The 18,659-nt window shown below is 36.3% G+C and overlaps 1 protein-coding gene across 1 annotated transcript in view; it reads right to left on the bottom strand.

Annotated features, from left to right (window-relative positions):
- Positions 1-12,586: 12,586 nt before the first annotated feature.
- Positions 12,587-18,659, bottom strand: part of LOC106882054 (uncharacterized) — a 28,058-nt gene continuing 21,985 nt past the window's right edge. Inside the window, exons 4-5 of the mRNA XM_089346734.1 lie at positions 15,946-16,017; positions 12,587-13,075 (exon numbers count right to left, since the gene is read on the bottom strand). Coding sequence (XP_089202860.1) covers positions 12,870-13,075; positions 15,946-16,017 — 278 coding nt within the window. The 3' untranslated portion in view covers positions 12,587-12,869. The remainder of the gene's footprint in view (positions 13,076-15,945; positions 16,018-18,659) is intronic.

Raw genomic sequence — 18,659 nt, 5'->3', positions numbered from 1 at the left:
TCGTCAATCACCAAATAAAATATACATCACTATATGTATATTGTATGTGGTGACTGACGATTCAAAGACTATTTCTCAGCATATTGGCATAGGATTTTTTCTTTTGCCCTTATTTTATAATAGGGATCTTTTTTAAAACGGGGGCCACATTTTTCATTAACGAAACACTTTGAAACTTGGAACACTGGTAGAATGTGTCATATAAAACATCTTTTTCTCTTAGTCTTCTTTAAAAAAAAGAAATCCATAAGTTATTCTATGTTAAAGTTGTCGTACTTCTGTAATTTCAACCGATATACATTAAGTGCCGACTACATAAACAAACGATTCTGAAACAATTAACCCTAACCCTAGGGTTATGGTTAAAGCGAATTTAAAATGAAAAAAGCAAATAGAATGAAGGTATGGAGATTAAATACGCTTTACACCGCTTAATCAGCCAAAGGAGTAAATGTAAACAACTGAATACTTGTCAGTGATTGGTTGAAATTATCAAAATAAGACAATTTTTTACATGAAATAAATTCGAATACAAAAATATTTTTCTGTTCTATAACACAAAATAGATAAGTATACGAAGTTTGAAAGTCTTTCCGTACCAAAAACACTATGTAAAACATTAATGAAAAATGTGGCCCCCGTTTTAAAATAGATCCTATAATTGTTTAATATTTTCACGTTAAAATGTATTTTAACATGCTGGCCACTTGGTGAAATTTTCTAAAAAAATGTTAACCTCTCTCTCTCTCTCTCTCTCTCTCTCTCTCTCTCTCTCTCTCTCTCTCTCTCTCTCTCTCTTTCTCTTTCTCTCTCTCTCTCTCTCTCTCTCTCTCTCTGTATGTATAATGTATGTATGGATAAATGGCTGTGTGTAAGAAGTTTATTTCCCCATCAGAGGGGTTCGGGTTCAATCCCAATACGTGGCTTTTACTATGGATGCGGGTTGACCAAATATTTATGATTGAAATTGTTGGACGGAAATTGAAAGGAGCACGTCGTATATATATGTGTGTGTTTGTCTGGGTGTCTGTGTGTGTGCATCCGTGAATAAGTAGCAAACGATAACAGAAGCACACATAAACTCTGATATAAACGGAGAGAGAGAGAAAGAAAGAAAATGGAGCGAGAAAACGAGAGCGAAGGAAAAGAAAGAGATAGAGAAAGAGGGAAGCAAAAGAAATTGACGGAATGAATAAAAGATGAAACGAGATTGAATGAGAGACACGAAGAAAAGGAATAACAAGCTTTTTCTCTCTCTCTTGAAAACTATTTTGATATGAATATGTAATTATATATGTCTCTCTCTCCCTCTCTCTCTCTCTCTCTCTCTCTCTCTCTCTCTCTCTCTCTCTGTATGTATATATATATATATATATATATATATATATACGCGATGGAGTACCGTAGTAGTGTATATGTGTATTCAGGCGCGCGCACACACACACACACACACACACACACACACACACACACACACACACACACACACACACACACACACACTCATATATATATTTATGTACAAGACTTAAATATAATTAAAGATAATGTTACTGTCTAACAAGAATAAATGTTGATGTGGAGGCTGATTTTGGTTGAAAGGATCTGAAGAATTAGTAAGGAAGAATATAGGAGCTTGTTACCATGGTGGAAGTGACCATAACTGATTTGCTGGTAGTAAAACAGAAATACTATATAGTGTGGCCAGTGCAACGTAAAGGCCAAGAATAGATACAGAGGTATAAGATGTAATTTAAGAGAGAAGCAGACTTTAAATGCGGGAGGTGACGGGAGCACATGTGAAACTGTGTTCCCATAATCTCCAGGGGTGCGTGTAGAAGTAACTCATAATTTCTCTTCCCTGGGAGTGGGGTTTATGAGATGATTTTCCCCACACTCACTCTCACACTATCCCTCTCTATTTCACTCACACTCTTTATCTCTCTTCCACTCTCTGTCCGTATATAGATAGAATAATCATCTACAATGTGCACGTCAAGCAACAAATAATTCTGTCTGCTACAATTTTTAGGTTTGAACATTTCCTAATTAATTACATCGACGCCGAAGTTAATTTTGAGCCAATTCTATCGACCCTAAAATGATAAAAGGCAAAGTTGTAATTGGTGGGATTCGAGCTCAGAATGTAAATTACCAAAGAATGTTTGGCTTTCGTGCCGGTTGCACGTAAATAGCGCCATTTGAGCGTGACCATTACCAACGTCGCCTTCCTGGCACTTGTGCCAGTAGCACGGGAAAAGACATTCGAGCGAGTTCATTACCAGTACCGCTGGATTGGCCTTTATGCAGGTGGCACGTAAAATACACCATTTCGAGCGTAGCCGTTGCCAGTACCTCCTGACTGGCCTTCGTGCCGGTGGCACGTAAAAGCACCCACTACACTCTCGGAGTGGTTGACGTTAGGAAGGGCATCCAGCTGTAGAAACTCTGCCAAATCAGATTGGATCCTGGTGTAGCCATCTGGTTCACCAGTCCTCAGTCAAATCGTCAAACCCATGCTAGCATGGAAAAGAGATGTTAAACGATGATGATGATGATGATGATTACTAACAAGTTATTGAGTGTATCTGTAGCAGTAATTGTTAGTATGAAACAGTTGTGCGTGTATGTGCGTATCAAAGAAAAGTTGTTTGTGTGACTTATGTGAGACTATGCGAATAGCTTTGTAAGTGCAGTTGCACCCGACTTCCCATTAACGACTGAAGTCTCTTTTATACAAAAAAACAATCTGCGCTGCAATACTTATATCCCAGGAAACAACTATCATCATCATCATCATCATTATTATCAAGAATATATACACCCACATACATCTCTCTATATAATATTCTTTTATTTGTTTCAGTCATTTGACTTGGGCCATGCTGGAGCACCGTCTTTAGTCGAGCAAATCGACCCCGGGACTTATTCTTTGTAAGCCGAGAACTTTCGACCTCATTTGTCGGATCGCTAAATTACTCGGATGTAAACACACCAGCATCGGTTGCCAAGCGATTGTGCGGGGACACACGCACGATTATACACGTGTGTGTGTGTGTGTGTGTGTGTGTGTGTGTGTGTGTGTGTGTGTGTGTGTGTGTGTGTGCGTGCGACAGACTTCTTTAAGCTTCTGTCTAACAAATCCACTCACAAGGCTTTGGTGGGTCCGCGACTACAGTAGAAGACACTTGCCGAAGGTGGCACGCAGTGGGACTGAACCCAGAACCATGTGATTGGTAAGCAAGCTACTTTATTTCAACAATTTAGCCATTAAGGCCTTACAAGGAGGGGACGAACAAGGACAGACAAACATAAAGTAGCTGCGGGCTGGACGCAGACATTAATAGGATGAGGGTGATAACAACACTGATGAAATAATAATGGGAGGGGTACCAGCCGTGCACTGGTTGCCGTCCTATTTTAAGCTACAAAAATGTGAAAGTAAATTTCGAGAGTAAAGTGATCAGACCGGAAGTGATGAGAATAGAACAGGAAACAAGTGAATGCCATCGAACGGAGAACAATTCAGATCAAAGCGACGACGCCTCTACCACCGAAAAATCTCGACACACTGTTTTTACTCATCGCAGACCGGTCTCATGGATGTGTGACGGAGCTGAGACGGGGAAACAGCTAAGAGAACGGAGACAGACGGAAATTGACGCATCTCGACGGTTATGAAGGAGTTGAGTGTGAAGATATTAAATGCCTTTCAGCATTGCTACAGATGTGTGACACGAATTTCGTGCCTCAGAGCTTCCAGAAAATGGATATTTTAAATTATAATTTCTAAATCAATGCTTTTGATGGTGTAGATTGCAATTATATCGGAATATATGATGAAAACATTTTTCCTAATTTAGTGTCAGGAGTTTTGGAAAATTCACAAAAAGCGGCTTACTTTTTTCATAACTTCAAGAAAAATAGTTAATTTTAAATGGAATTTTCTATAATTGCGTTTCAGAGTGTGTAGATTAGAATTATATCGGAAATGGATATGAGAAAATAAATTTGGTGGATTATTACACATACATAGTGCAACAGGTCACATATCAGCAAAATGAAACTTGAAATTTCAAAGAAAATTGTGATTTGTGTGTGTGTGTGTGTGTGTGTGTGTGTGTGTGCTCATTATTTTTCTTTTCACATTAAATATACCAATGTAATCGTAATTTACACACTCTGGAAAGTATTTGTAGAAAATTACATTAGAAAATAACCCATTGCTGTTAAAATTATGAGGAAACAAAGACAATTCGTGTGAACATTATGAAACTCCTCTTTCCACCCATAGACAAATTTGTTTCACTACAAATTGTGAAATAATCAGAATGGTCACCCTCTGAAGCGTATCCCTTTGGGGGGAAGTTATGAGGAAACAAATTCGGTGCTTCGCATATATCTGTGAGAATGGCTGCCTTTCCAACACGAATCTTCTGCTGGAAATCGCAGTTCCAGTCGGAAGGCTTCTCGGCTGTCCGCTCCCGCATCTGTGCGTTGTCGGTGGAACATTACCGTCAAATCCAAGCAGCATCTGCGTCATCTCTTTTCCTCACTAACATCCCCACCTCTCTCTCTCTCTCTCTCTCTCTCTCTCTGACAGTTATGTTGCAGCCCTGTCAGAATCATCCTCACCTGACCGAAGAGCGACAATGACAAAGAAAGTAGCTGTCCACCTGCAGCTGATATGTACCTTAAGCCTCGACTCCTTGAAGCATCAACGGCATAAAATGTTTAAGAAGTCAGTTCCTATTGTTAACAACATGTAGGTCGACGGCAGAAATATCTGGTCGGTGATGGAAGATTGAGAGAGAAGCACAGGTATCTCGACGAAATTCAGCTGCGGGGAAGTGGGATCTGTCCTTACGATCAACCGTGTGTTTCATTTTTCTTAAATGAAAGCTTGTATCTTTTATTTAAGTAAGAAATGTCACTGTTTTCCCCTTTGGTACATATCTATTACGTTTATTCAGTTGTCCAAAAATGTCTGACAAATAGAATAATTTGAATAACGAATCTTTATTGTGAAACGAATCTGAATTTAATCCCAACAGGAATATTATGTCTTCATTTTCTTAAAGTTCTAAGAATTGTTTCAAAGCTTCTCCATTTGAGATTCATCACACTTCTGTTCTTTCTGAGAAACAAACATCTCTCAGTGAAGTTTGCAAAAAGTGACAGAAATAAGATTTTTATCTTACACATTTAACTTGACCCCTAATTTCCCGCCTTATCATAGCTGCTGCATCTTTATTACATACTACATTACAGTTATCGCATCCAAGGCCTACTTCTCAGAAACAATCGTCTACTTTTAGGTACAAAGTTTCCATCTAACGAAGAATTCTTCCTAGACCCTATTTCATTTTACATAGTTTGTAATTTTAGTTACTTCATCTTCTTGAATTTCATGTTTAGAGACTTTTTAAGAAAAGCATTCGCATAATTTACTCCAATTAATCATTATTAATTTCTGAAATAAAAATACCAACAATATCATTTGACAGACGAACTTTGATTCATCTGCATATTGTTTCAATGAATAATCCCTGAGGTTTCCATTGCTGCTGCTAATACAAGTTCTTCGCCGATGCTGTTTTGAGGCTTTGTTTATCTCTTGCAATTAAATAAGCAGCCTCAAAAGATGCCCTTAAGTATTTCATTCTGTCTATTGAATGAATAGGGTTCTCAAGAGATTTCTTCTGTGTACTGAAAGATTCCGATAGCCTTTCAAAACAATTCTATAGTCTTATTGTTATAAGAGGAATGTCTTGAATCAAAATGTTTTTAATTCTTGTAGGCGTCATACTTTCAGACACCAAACAATTCTTTTAAATAAAGCGGACCGGAATTCTTTCAATATTTTTCCAAAGTAAAACTAAATCCATTATATTTCCTCTTTTGTCGTTCTGAGAGAATTACTTATTTGTGAATTCATGATACTCTTTCAAGTTCGTCACTCTCCTCAGTTATATCATCGTCGTTATTTTCTGTCGTTTTATTCCTTGATAGATTTGACCACTTTTCTTTAGAGAATATATTTTGTCGTTAATGATATTACAATATGTTAATTACTGTCACGGTCTTTGAACAGAACAAGATGAAGATCTCACTCAATAAAGGAACTGATTCTCAGTCATCACATTTGAAAGTTATCCTTTTTGGTTTCAGAGAGTCAGAGATAGAGTTCTGTTTTCTCAGTTTTTCAAAACGTCCTTTTATAAATAAATTTATTGTTACAGATTAAATTTAAATCTAAATATGTTTCTCTCAGTTTACATAATCAGTAATTTATTGTTTTGTACAACTTTCAGAAAGAAAGATCATGTTTATTATATTTTTGCTGAATGTTTGAATATTAGTTCATTCCACGCTTTTGGAGCTAAAAATCAGTAAGACGTGTCAGCAATTCATTTAAAATAATTTTATAGAATGTATGATACCAAATAATTTGTTTTAAAGTCAATAATTTCTAATAGTAATTACTTATCAATTTCTGAAATAACTTTGATGTAATTTAAATAATTTTGTGTTAAATTCCAAAATAATCAGGTTTGTTCACTCCTATCATGTAAGAATCCAATAACAATTGGACAATACTTACGAGTTGCGTTTCACTAAATTTTGAACGGTTGAGCATTCTGTTACATCTTATCATTTTAATGCCAAAGGAAGTCCTGCTCGGGAGGTTCATGTGTTTTACTTATTTACAATGTTATCTGAGTCTATCATTCTTGAAATTAAATTGGAAATTAAAATGCGACAAAATTCGAATTGCGTGTAATTATATATTTTAGGGCAAAATAGTATTTTCCCATCATCTAAAGTTATTTGGAAAGTGAGGGACACTGTGTCTTTTCCAAAATCATATGGAATAAAAATCATAAATGTTGTCATTATTTTAATGTGACAAAACTCTTCAGCAGTTATGAAATTTTAAATTTATGGATTCATTTTTATTTGTACAACGGCGTCGTTTGATGTTTTGCTGAAAATCTACAATAACTATCAAATAACAATGATGATTGTGTGTTGTGACCCCCTTCGGTCATGAATGACCATTGGATTTCACATTGAAAGTTACCCTCCGAGGCACAGGTCTGGGCAATATTGTTAATGGAAGACCAGCAGTCACCCATGCATACCGGCACCCTCTCTCCACGCCACCGATGTTATCCAAAGGAAAGACAAAGGCCGATACAGCTTGGCACCACTGGCGTCGCAGCTCACTTATTCACGTGCAAGTGGCTGAGCACTCCACAGACACGTGTACCCTTAACGTAACAAGGCTAGCCCTTTGAAATACCGGTACAACAGAAACAGGAAGAAAGAGTGAGAGAAAGTTGTGGTGAAAGAGTACAGCAGGGTTCGCCACCACACCCCGACGGAGCCTTGTGGAGCTTTAGCTCAATAAACACTCACAATGCCCGGTCTGGGAATCGAAACCACGATCCTACGACCGCGATTCCGCTGCCCTAACCACTGGGCCATGGCGCCTTCAACAATGATCATAAAGGCAGAATATAGAATAAAGAACATGCATCCATTGCCACATTGGGAAACCCTGACTTAAATCACTACAGGACAAATTGAAATATCCATAGACACATCGTATATTACACAGAAATGATATTCCTACATTATATACTAGCAGAAAAAGCCGGCCTTTCTCGGGATTAAAATAGAATAGTTTTTTTTAATTGTTTTACTTGTTTTGGTATTAGAACACGATTTCATTCGGATCTACTCGGGCCACATTTTAAATATGAGAAATTCCCCCTGAAAAAAAAAACCTATTAAAAATTGGTAATGTAAAAAAGCCTGCCAAATGTTTAAACAGTTTTTGAGAAGCGATTGGATAAACCTTGCGGATGCAGATGTGAAGGGCAAAGAGTGACGGGAAAATGCTGCAAAAAAAAGCAAAACACCAATCAGGTCTCTGCACAAAACTGAAATAGTATAATACGACTGCACTTACAATGTTTTGGATACAATATGTAGTCACTCCCAACACCTAATTTTGCGGGATCAGTGTCGGGACGTGAACCCATGGGTTGGGAGTTTGACTAGCAAAGGTGGTTAGGTTGCAGAGGTGGCCAGCGACATGAAGAAGGTGGATGCAGTTGGGCTTAAAAATTGAGAAAGTTACAATGACTCCAGCGATGGGAGAGTAATGGCGGTAGGTTCAAAAGTGTTATTGCAGGACTTCTTTGAAGACAACGTTCCTGGTGTTGCCCGGATTACCACAAATGAAGAGATTGTGTGGACTGCCGACGCGGGAGCATCCGATGTATAGTTGGCCATGGGTATAAACCTGCTGCGTGAGATTTATGCCACCTACTTGTAACGACCGTCCCCATGCCTTGTTGATGCTCATTGCAAAGCATACTTTTACAGGAAACTGCCGTCACGTAAATTCAAATGGCACGGCCGAGGGACTAAGGCTCATAGGGCTTAATAACTTTGTCACACCAGCAGATGGTCCGCTCAGAATGGTTGTCGTCAGAATTAATTGTTTTGAAGATCATAGTTGCATAGTTCTGGTGGTTCTACGTTTCTCAGCAGCATAACTGGGACACCACCCTTCAGTCTAAAGTCATGAGGTGGACGTCCGGGAGATAACTGGCTGTTGAGGAATTCAATAGGTGTGCAAATTTTAAGCTCAATCCGACCACATTTACTAACACTTTTGCCTGCGCATGTGAGACAACGTCGGCCCTTTTCACAAATATTTAGGAGACTTACAGAAATACCCGGCCTTGCTCGGGATTAAAATAGTTTATCATTATTTTATGTGTTTCGGTATTACAACCCAATTTCACTCGTGTCTACGCGGGCCACATTTTAAAAGATCAGACATTTTGCCCTATAGGACACGCCTTTCAAGTGAGCCAACTCAAAGTTGCCATGCAACCTTGCCAGCACTTTTAACATAGTTGTGCAAATTTTCAGCTCAATCTGACCCCATTTACTAACACATTTGCCTGCGCAACTGCATGTGAGACAACGTCCGCTCTTTTCACAAATATATATTAGAATACTAGAGATACCCGGCCTTACTCGGGATTAAAATAGTATTTTATTGCTTTATTTGTTTCGGTATTATAACTCCATTTCGTTCGCGTTTTAGAAGATAAAGAATTTTGCCCTAGAGGTCACGCTTTTTAATTGAGCAAACTAAAATTCGCCATGGAAACTCGCCAACACTTTTAACATACGTGTTGCATATTCGTGTGCATATTTTCAGCTCAATCAGACCAAGTATGCACACATTATATGCACATACATACATACATACATACATATATATATATATATATATATATATATATATATATATATATATATACATACGCATTAAATATGTATATTTACATATATACGCATTATATAGATATGTGTGCGCGCATTATATATACATATGTATACACATTATATTTATATATATATATATATACACATACATATATATACATATATATATATATATATACACACTTTATATATATATATATATATATATATATATATATACACACTTTATATATATATATATATATATATATATATATATATATATATAAATATACATTTATAAATAGATTAACATAAATATCTGATCAATAATATCTGTCATCACGATTGTGCGTTAATGGTGGGCGATTATAATTCACCGTTGTAAAAAAACCTGTGGCGGGAATATTTAAACTTTTGCGACTGTCAACGCTTTCTCTCTAGAGATGCCGACATACCTACAGAGAGAGAGAGAGAGAGAGAGAGTCGGTGGGAGAAAGAGTGACAAAGAGATGGTGATGGCAGTGAGGGAAAGAGAGTGGAAGCTGTCAAATGTCGTTATAGAGAGAAAGTGGAGGGAAGGGAGGAAAGAGAGAGATCGAGGAAAACAGGGTGATATACGAAAGAGAGGAAAGACAAACGCTTGTCAAAGTCTGAGTTTTGTTGCCCTAGTAACCACAGCATTTGAGATGGAGATTTCTATCCAAGTCCAGTCGCTTCCTCGCCTCATTTTACATGTCCCTGTAAATGTTCGCCGCAATCCATTGAAACCTTCATAACCACTAAATGAGAAACGTAAACATAACACTTTCGCCCATTTCACTTTTATATATATTTATATATATATATATATATATATAGAAGACATCAACATATATATATATATATATATATATGGCGGGGGGTGTAGAGTGTTAGGTGTGATGTACAGAATTAAATACTGAAAAAAGTCGCAGAATTTTGGAAAAACTTCATTTATTTTATACTTTCATTTCCATATTAGCACTTTCGTTCGTCTTTCGAACTTGCCAAATATAATTCTGTGAAAATAAAGAAATGGTGCTTATCTATATAAAACATGTTATTTGGGGGATTTTGTGTATAAGAGAACATTGTTTTTTTGGGGGGTGGGGGTGAAGCTTTGGAGACAATGGAAGATGGATAAGCAGACAGACAGACAGATAGATAGATAGATAGATAGATAGATAGTCAGACAAATAGAAAGATGGGTAGGGTAAAAGAGAGAGAGAGAGAAGGGCTATTCATTTTCCTATCCACCACTTTCATTGTATTGAAATGGTCTTTTTAAGGATTGTCAAAAAAAAAATAGATAAATAAAGGTAAAAACTTGTTTTCTACTTACACCATTGTTTTGAGAAGGTGTCTAGGGATGGTAAGAAAAGGAAGAAGAAAAAGAAAGAAGAAAATATAGAGAATAATATAAAATGTTTTCTTTTCTGTTTTTTAGTCCTTTCTTTTTATATTCTTTGAGTCATATTCAGAATATATTCCTGTCATAGATTTATTGATTTATTTGTGGTAAGGTGTAGTTCTGCATGAGAATACATTAGTATAATATTTGTAAATTTGAAAAATCAATTAGTAAAAATAACTTTATCTATCATATCATACCCACACATATATACATATACATACATACAAAACGTACTCTTTGCTTTTCTTTTTTCTCTTTCAAACATTTAACTTCGGAGAAAATCTTTTTATGAAGTGTAGTTCCATTGCCTTTCGGTATTGTGGATCGTCCCGTGTACATTTGTAAAAGGGAAAGATTTTTAACTTTCTGTCTCCGAATATTTCCAGATGTTTACTCAATGGAATCATTCTTAGTTCTTCTTGCCGGATATGTTGCCTGTGAATTCTTGCACGTTGGCAGAAGGAGTTATTACTTTAGCCGGTGTAATTTTCTTTACAGTTTGGGCAGGTAATGCAGTATGTGAGATTTTGTGTTTTACAGTTTATATCCGCATTTATTTTTAAAATAGATCCCTCTTGAACTTTATGTGGGAACCACTTTCTATGTATTTGAAGTTGTTGATATTGCTACACGTTCCACATCTATCTCCACATTCTTTTACTATGAATTCTGGTTTAGTCTCTGATCTGAATGCTTCCCTTGTGAGGTGTTTTTTTAAGTTCTTTTTTTTTTTTTTGGTTGGCGTCTGCTATTTCGTAAGGTGTTTTTTTCAATTATAGTTTTCATCTTTGGGCTTCGAAGGAGTTCGATTTTATGACGTGGAATATGTTAGTTAGTGCAGGATTCGGAATCGTGTTTTCATTAATTTTTTTCCTTTAGCCATGCTGTATGGGATGTTTCTTTTGATGTGTGATGGATGACAAGAATAGAAATTTAAATATTGGTGTGTACCGGTATTTTTGTAAAATATGTCTGTTGTGACAGTGCAGTTTTGTATTTTTATGTGGATATCCATGAATGGTAGTTCATTGCAACTGGATTCTGTTGTGAATTTGATGGAAGGGTGAAGTGCGTTTAGTATATTGTTAAATACATTTAGATCTTCAGTCAATTTTCCCCCAAAAATGAAGCAATCACCAAGGAAGCGTTTCCATTTTTTAATTATATATTTCTTGTATTCCTCATCAACAGTTTGCTCTACTTCCTCATACAGCTTTTCTTCTAAGTATCCCATAACTAAGAGTTTGCATATGAGGGCACAAATTGCGTACCCATAGCCGTGCCCTTTATCTGCCGATATGTTTTATTGTCGAATTTAAAGAAGGTATTTTCCTCTAGTATTAGACGTGTGGCCTTGGTGATGAAGTCAGTCTTGAAGCGATCATTTATCCGTTATCTATGTTTTTCTACCCAGTATTTGATTGCTTCTAGGCCTAAAGTGTGGGGTATATTGGTATAGAGATTAGTGACATCAAAACGTGCCAGTGTAGTAACTTCTGCAACAGTGGGGGGAATGTGTTGCATGAAATCTATGCCATCCTGTACATAGCCGGGTATTAATGGGCACAAAGGTTTTAGGAGTATATTTAGAAAATGACTTAGCTGTTGTGTTGGTGCTTGAGGTCAAGCAACTGTTGGCCTTAGTTTGAAGTTAGCAGGTATATATATATATATATATATATATATATATATATATATATATATATATATATATATATATATATATACCAGGCATTCTATTCTAAGCTATAGATGAAGGTGGATATCCATGAATATACCAGATGCTATTAAGACTGTCTGTAAAACAATGGAATTGTTTAGGGAGGTGATTATATGCACAACAACAACAACACCAACTGAACATTTCAATGTTTGTATTTATTTTAAAATTTAATTTCTGATTACAAAGAAGCGAAACCAGGGAAGTCGACTCTATTTGGTTGACAGATCTGCTGAAAATAATAGCCAAATTTACCACAATTCACACCTCATCATCTTAAGGTAGGACACGTGGGACAATGTGATTCTGAGTTTTCTACATTAGCAATAAAGACAGGATGGTCCTGGCTGGGAGACATCTGATCATAGATCATTGCTTGGTCAAGGCTGCTCAGGGACTAAGCAACATTTACACAGCAATTCACTTTACATTTAATGTCAGACATTCGAGTGCAACTAAGCACTCAGCTTCCTCAAGAGCTGCCCTCAATGTATCCATCGTAACGTCCTGCGGATCACAATGTGTTGACCAGTAGAGCAGCATCTGGAAGCTCTGCTCCTGAACATTACCAGAAAAGTCATGCCGGATAATTCCCAGTTGGGTACTTTTAATCCCCAAAAATATTCCTGTTGAAGATAGAACAATCAGAAATTACAAGAAGAACATTAACATTAATATAAAAGTTGTGAATTGTAGGTTGTTATAAATAAAACAAAGAAACTTTATCAATAGAGAAATACAAAAACTGAAGAAACATGAAAAACATAAGACATTGTCTTCTATTTCTAAGGATGATGACACAAATAACAAAGAGGCTGAATTAAGAAAAAATTTAAACAAAATTAATTGAAAATTGCATTTGCGAAAATTTCTGGAAAGCAGATGTCAGAAGTGTTTGGTTAATCAAAAGTGTATCAGAACCTAAACAGTCAACATTGTCTACAAACAGACACACTACTTGGTCCATCCATCCATTCATTTTCTTAGCTCAGTATTTCTAGAACATTTACAAGGCTAGAGTTCTTAGCTACTTCCCACATAATGTCCAATCAGAAGAAACCATCTTAAGACATTCCTGTTGGATTTTCATGTGTCACCAATTGGGTTTATCTCATTCTTGGTTTCCTGATTGTTACTTTAGCTTGCTATCCTTTTTTGTAAAATTCTAATCACATGTCCATCATACTAGAAATGTGTACTCTCAATGCGGAGAGGAAGTGACTTGACGTGTTCATTGCTTGAAATAAATCATTTGTGAGTGTGACATCTCTTCTGCTCTGACTAATTAATATAAACTGTTAGTTAAACAACACAAATTATGGAAGACACCGTCTCACTCTGTCTTTCTGGATGCATGGCACATAATGACGATATCTTTCACTGGATCAAAGCCTCAATTTATAAAGGGGTCGAAGGAAAGTAGACAGAACTTATTAAACATCTACATCATTCACCTACGGACAATTAAGCCCTACATGTGAGTGAAGTGTCATCCACATCCAGATGGACACTGGACACTGGAGAAGCTATACAGGTCACTACATCTTGTCATCTTAAAAAGGACCATTTAATTATGTAGTTCTATGCTCCCAAGTAAAAGATAGAGACGTCTTGCCTGGAAAGTCTTTTAACTTAATTCTGCTGGATTAACACAGATATTTGATTAAACAACAACGATAAGAAGTGATATGGTTCTGTTGAGTGTCCTCCATTAAGTTTCTTCTTTATATTGAAGCAACTACATGTGGTAAGAAGTCATTTCAATATGGTGATTTCAACTGGAATTAATTATCAGCTTTCTACACAAGAACCTAGAATTGTTTTCATCAGAAATCCAAAGACGTTGATTCACATCAAGTTTGGTGAAACGATTCTCTTTCTGAGAATAATCCACAACCATTCATTTTTATGGTATTCCATGGTAGAAACAACTTCAAAACACCAAAGAGATGTACATGGTTCAATAATGTCTTCAGCCAGAAGGTAATGGACTTGTAATTTGATGAAATCTTGATATGATTTACTGCAACAATGAAACTTAATAGCAATAGGTTTACAGCCATAGAGTGACATCATAAGCATTGTCCTGAAGACACAAACTGACCATAACATGTTCACTTTTAATATTTTCCAAAGTGGATACATAATGTTTCAATTAAAATTAAAACTAGTAAATTTCCATTTTTCTGGAGCTGGATTCACCAACTGAAGAAAGATATTGAAGACTCAGTAGTTGTGGCTAAGATGAAACTTCACCCATTTGTGTTGAAAGAGCTGCTTCTGGTTTGGCAATAGTTGCAACTGTAAATCAGGGAGGAAGAAGTATTGATTCTTTTCAAATGTCTTGCAGAATTGTGAGTTAAAACATCCTTCAGTTGAGAAAGAAACCTCCTCAGTCACAGAGTCTATACAACATTAGAGGCATTGCTTCAGTTGAAAACGATTCACCCTTTTTACTGATACAAAACATCATTCAGTTTTATGTTTGATGTTAAATGTCATCATAAAATGTTTAGAAATGAGAACATTTCTGACATGTCTGTTTTCTGTTTTGTTCTGTTGTCAGTTCTAATCAAATTGCTGAATTACAACAATTGCCTTTGCTACCCAGGCATGACATGAATATATGATTATGTGGAAAGCAAAAACATTCCAGAATCACTTGATGAAATCAAAACAATGTTTTCCCTGTGAAATAGACTAACTTCCCAAATCGATTAATCATTCATATTTCAAGAGTCGAGAATTCTGAGTCAAATTCAATCCCAATTGAGTCTTCTCCAAATAATTCTTCTCACCAATTCTTAATGAACTCCAGATTCGATCAGTTCTCCTGAGCCTATTCTGTTATTATTATATCAGTTTCATTGAGAGAGGTCACCTCCAGTTCGGCTTGACTTGTGAATATTCATTTTCTGGTAAATTCTCTCAGAATAATTCTGTCTTCTTGGCTGGAGAGAATAGGATATGATTCATCAGTGTCATCTATTTAGTCTTCCACGGAAGCATCTACAGACATATGTCATGTGATTAAGACGTCATTCTAATTTGGTGATATGAGCTGAAATTATCTGCTTCTTACACAATGATCCTAAGAAGAAGCTAACTCAAGGTCTTACGATGGAATAAACAAGACTTATTCCGAGTGTTACTTTTGCTTCATTAAAAATACCAAGGAATAAACTCTGTAAAAATGTAAAACACGCAAAAACATTGCCATTCAATCATCTATTTAGCCTTAAACAACAGTATATTTTAGTCCCTTCTTCCAAAAGACAATATCTTTTCAACTGTGTTTTATTAATTTATCCATTTTACCAACCTTGCTAACCTCAATTTTATTGTATTAGATTAATATTTTTAATAGAATTATTTCACAGTTAACATTTCAAATGGAAATTAGGAATGGAACCTGTTCTCAGTCATTCTGACATACAAGGCTCAAATGAAATTAAAATTTACAGACATCAATTAGGTATTGTTATTTTCTACTCACCCACTTGCCACCAATTGCTTCCTAACTGCCGTGCCACCTTCAGGAGAAACCTCTCATCCAGTTTTTGAAAACCTGAAATACATATCTTCATGGTTTACATTTTATAGTAAAATTTCTTAATCCATATTAATAAAGTATATCTTATTATCATAAGATATTCTTATCTTCAATGGCCGCTCAACATTTTTATAAGTTTTACAATGGTACCATATATTAGCTAAATATTCAAGTCCACCACAGGATAGAGTAACCTTTCTCAATCTCTTTTTTTTTAACTAAGGCTGAAAGTTTCATAGGATGACAAATACACTCATATAAAATGTGACCAAATGAAGTCTATTTTCCAACACAGTCTCCATTGAGGTCCCCACACTTCATCCATTCGTGTTTCAGTTCTTGAATGAATCTCAATGGTGAACAAGGTTTAATCCTGTTGCTAAAATAATTCATCAACAGAAGATATGATGTCATCATCATCATTGCGATAACGATTCTCAATTGACTATTTTTGAAAGTTGATGGACAGATTATAGTCAGAAGTGGGTAAATCAGGGGAAGAATGAAGGTAATCAACTATTTCAAAACCAGGGCCATGCACAGCAGCCATTGAAAGCAAGGACGTATGTGCTGGGGCATTGTCTTGATGATACAAAGCCCTTTGCAGTAGTTTCCCTGGGCATTTGGTTTTGATAGTCTTTTGTAACTGCTTCATAAAGATGGTATAATACCCTCCATTGATGGCAGAGCCCTTCTGAAATTATTCAATAAACACAATGATGCCTTTTGCATCACAAAACCTGAGACTATCCCCTTCCATGTAGATGAAACGATGTTGGTCTTCATTAGACCAGGTGAGGAGGTGTGTTTCTACTGCATGGATTATCTCTTTGTCTGAAGCTCAACGTGTTGAATCCAACACTCATCGTGGCTTATGAAAGGTTCAAGGAATTCAGCTGGATCTGCTTCAAGCAATGTCGGATTTTAGCATAATGTGGTTAGCCTAGTGTGCTTTTGATCAGGTCTCAGAAGACGTGGCACCCACCAAACAGAAACCATTGTCATGTCAAGTACAGAATATTCCCAAATCTGTCACAGAAAATGCTAATAGCATTAGCTATTTGATTTATAATCAATCGACAGTCATCCATCACCATTCGGTGAAAATGTTAAACGTTTTCCTCGGTGGTGAAAGTAGCAGGACGTCCAGACATTGGGTCCTCTTCAACACTCTCTGTTCGCCTCCTAAATTCAGCTGTCCCCTTTTGCACAGTTGATAAAGTTGGAGCGTCATCACCTAATATAGCAACCGTGTCAGCATGATCTCCCTTGGGAAATAAACCCTTATTCTGCACGATGCCACATTTTGTCCCATTTTCAAAAGAGGTCGCTACTAGTCATATTTCAAGTCTTCTTTGAACATTCAGATGTCAGTTTACGTGGAATCAAAAAGTGCAGTTATTAATAAGAAGTGTTGAACTTAATGGATGCTAGATTTTACACTCTACAGTCTACCTTTGCACAAACCTCATTAACTTCATATAACTGGTCAGCCACACGTTATGGTGGTGATAAATATCTGAAATGGTACACAAGAACGGATGCTCAAGAATATATACGCAAGACGGAGATATAGATCAAACTGGACGCAGCAAATCTCGTATTTTCCAAGAGGTCTTGACTTATCTATTGCTTATAACCAATCCTCTGTTTCTGCCATGATCCTAATACCTTTACTCTTATTGGACAATGAGGTACCATCGTCCTAAACATTTTACAGGTTTCTTTTTAACCTTTGACATTGTTTCTCCTGCTATGGTTTCTTCAGATGACCTTTGTCAACTGACATACTGCATTACTTATTTGCTTTCAACCACATTCTCGACCAAGTCCATCCAGGGAGATTTGCATATCATTTTATTCTCTTGTTATATCATCAGGTGATTTCACTCGAGCCATTTCTTCTGATCAATCTGCTGATCTAAGTAGCTTCTCCATAACAAGCTCAAATGACTGATATTGTGAAATCCACAGATATTCCAATTTAAAGACGATCCCACTATGTTGTGAAATTTTCCGCCCCATAGCCATAATTTTGTAGATATGTAGCTGATCCCTTAGCACCTAATTCCATGTAAATATTGTCAACTACAGTCAGGATTGAAATTGGTTTAAAGTGACCAATAAATTTACTTTAGCTTCTTTTGTTAATTAAACTCTTCTGTCTTGTTGATGGATATAGTCAATATGTGGTGGATGTAATGATAAATTTACTATCAGTAAAAACAAGATAGGGCGTCCAAATTTGAAGGATTTTATACTGAGTGACTGCCAGATTGTAATAACAGTGATCAAAATGTAACACAAACAAAAACATTGCTCTTAACTCACCCATTTACCCCCTAAACAATAATATATTTAAGTTGCCTATGGTAAAAGACAATATTAACTTTATTGCATCTCTTAATTGATCCATATTACCAACAGTGCTGACTTCGGTGGATATTTTATTATATTTCGGGAACATCGTTAACAAAATTATGTTAAATCTAAATTATGTCTGCAGCTAGAACGGGCATACTACCATAGGATAGCTGGAGTATTTAAGTGAGAGGTGTTCCTCAACCAAGAAAGGTAGCCAGTGATTCTGAAGAAGAACTAAATTTGACATTGACCATCCATCCAATCCATTTACTGTACTGAAACATGCAGCCGGA

The sequence above is a fragment of the Octopus bimaculoides genome, unplaced genomic scaffold (assembly GCF_046866305.1).
Source record: "Octopus bimaculoides isolate indiv1 unplaced genomic scaffold, ASM4686630v1 contig125, whole genome shotgun sequence".
In the NCBI taxonomy this organism is placed as follows: domain Eukaryota; kingdom Metazoa; phylum Mollusca; class Cephalopoda; order Octopoda; family Octopodidae; genus Octopus; species Octopus bimaculoides.
The sequence above is the reverse complement of the archived record's forward strand: the minus strand, read 5'-3'. Positions and strand labels throughout refer to the sequence as shown.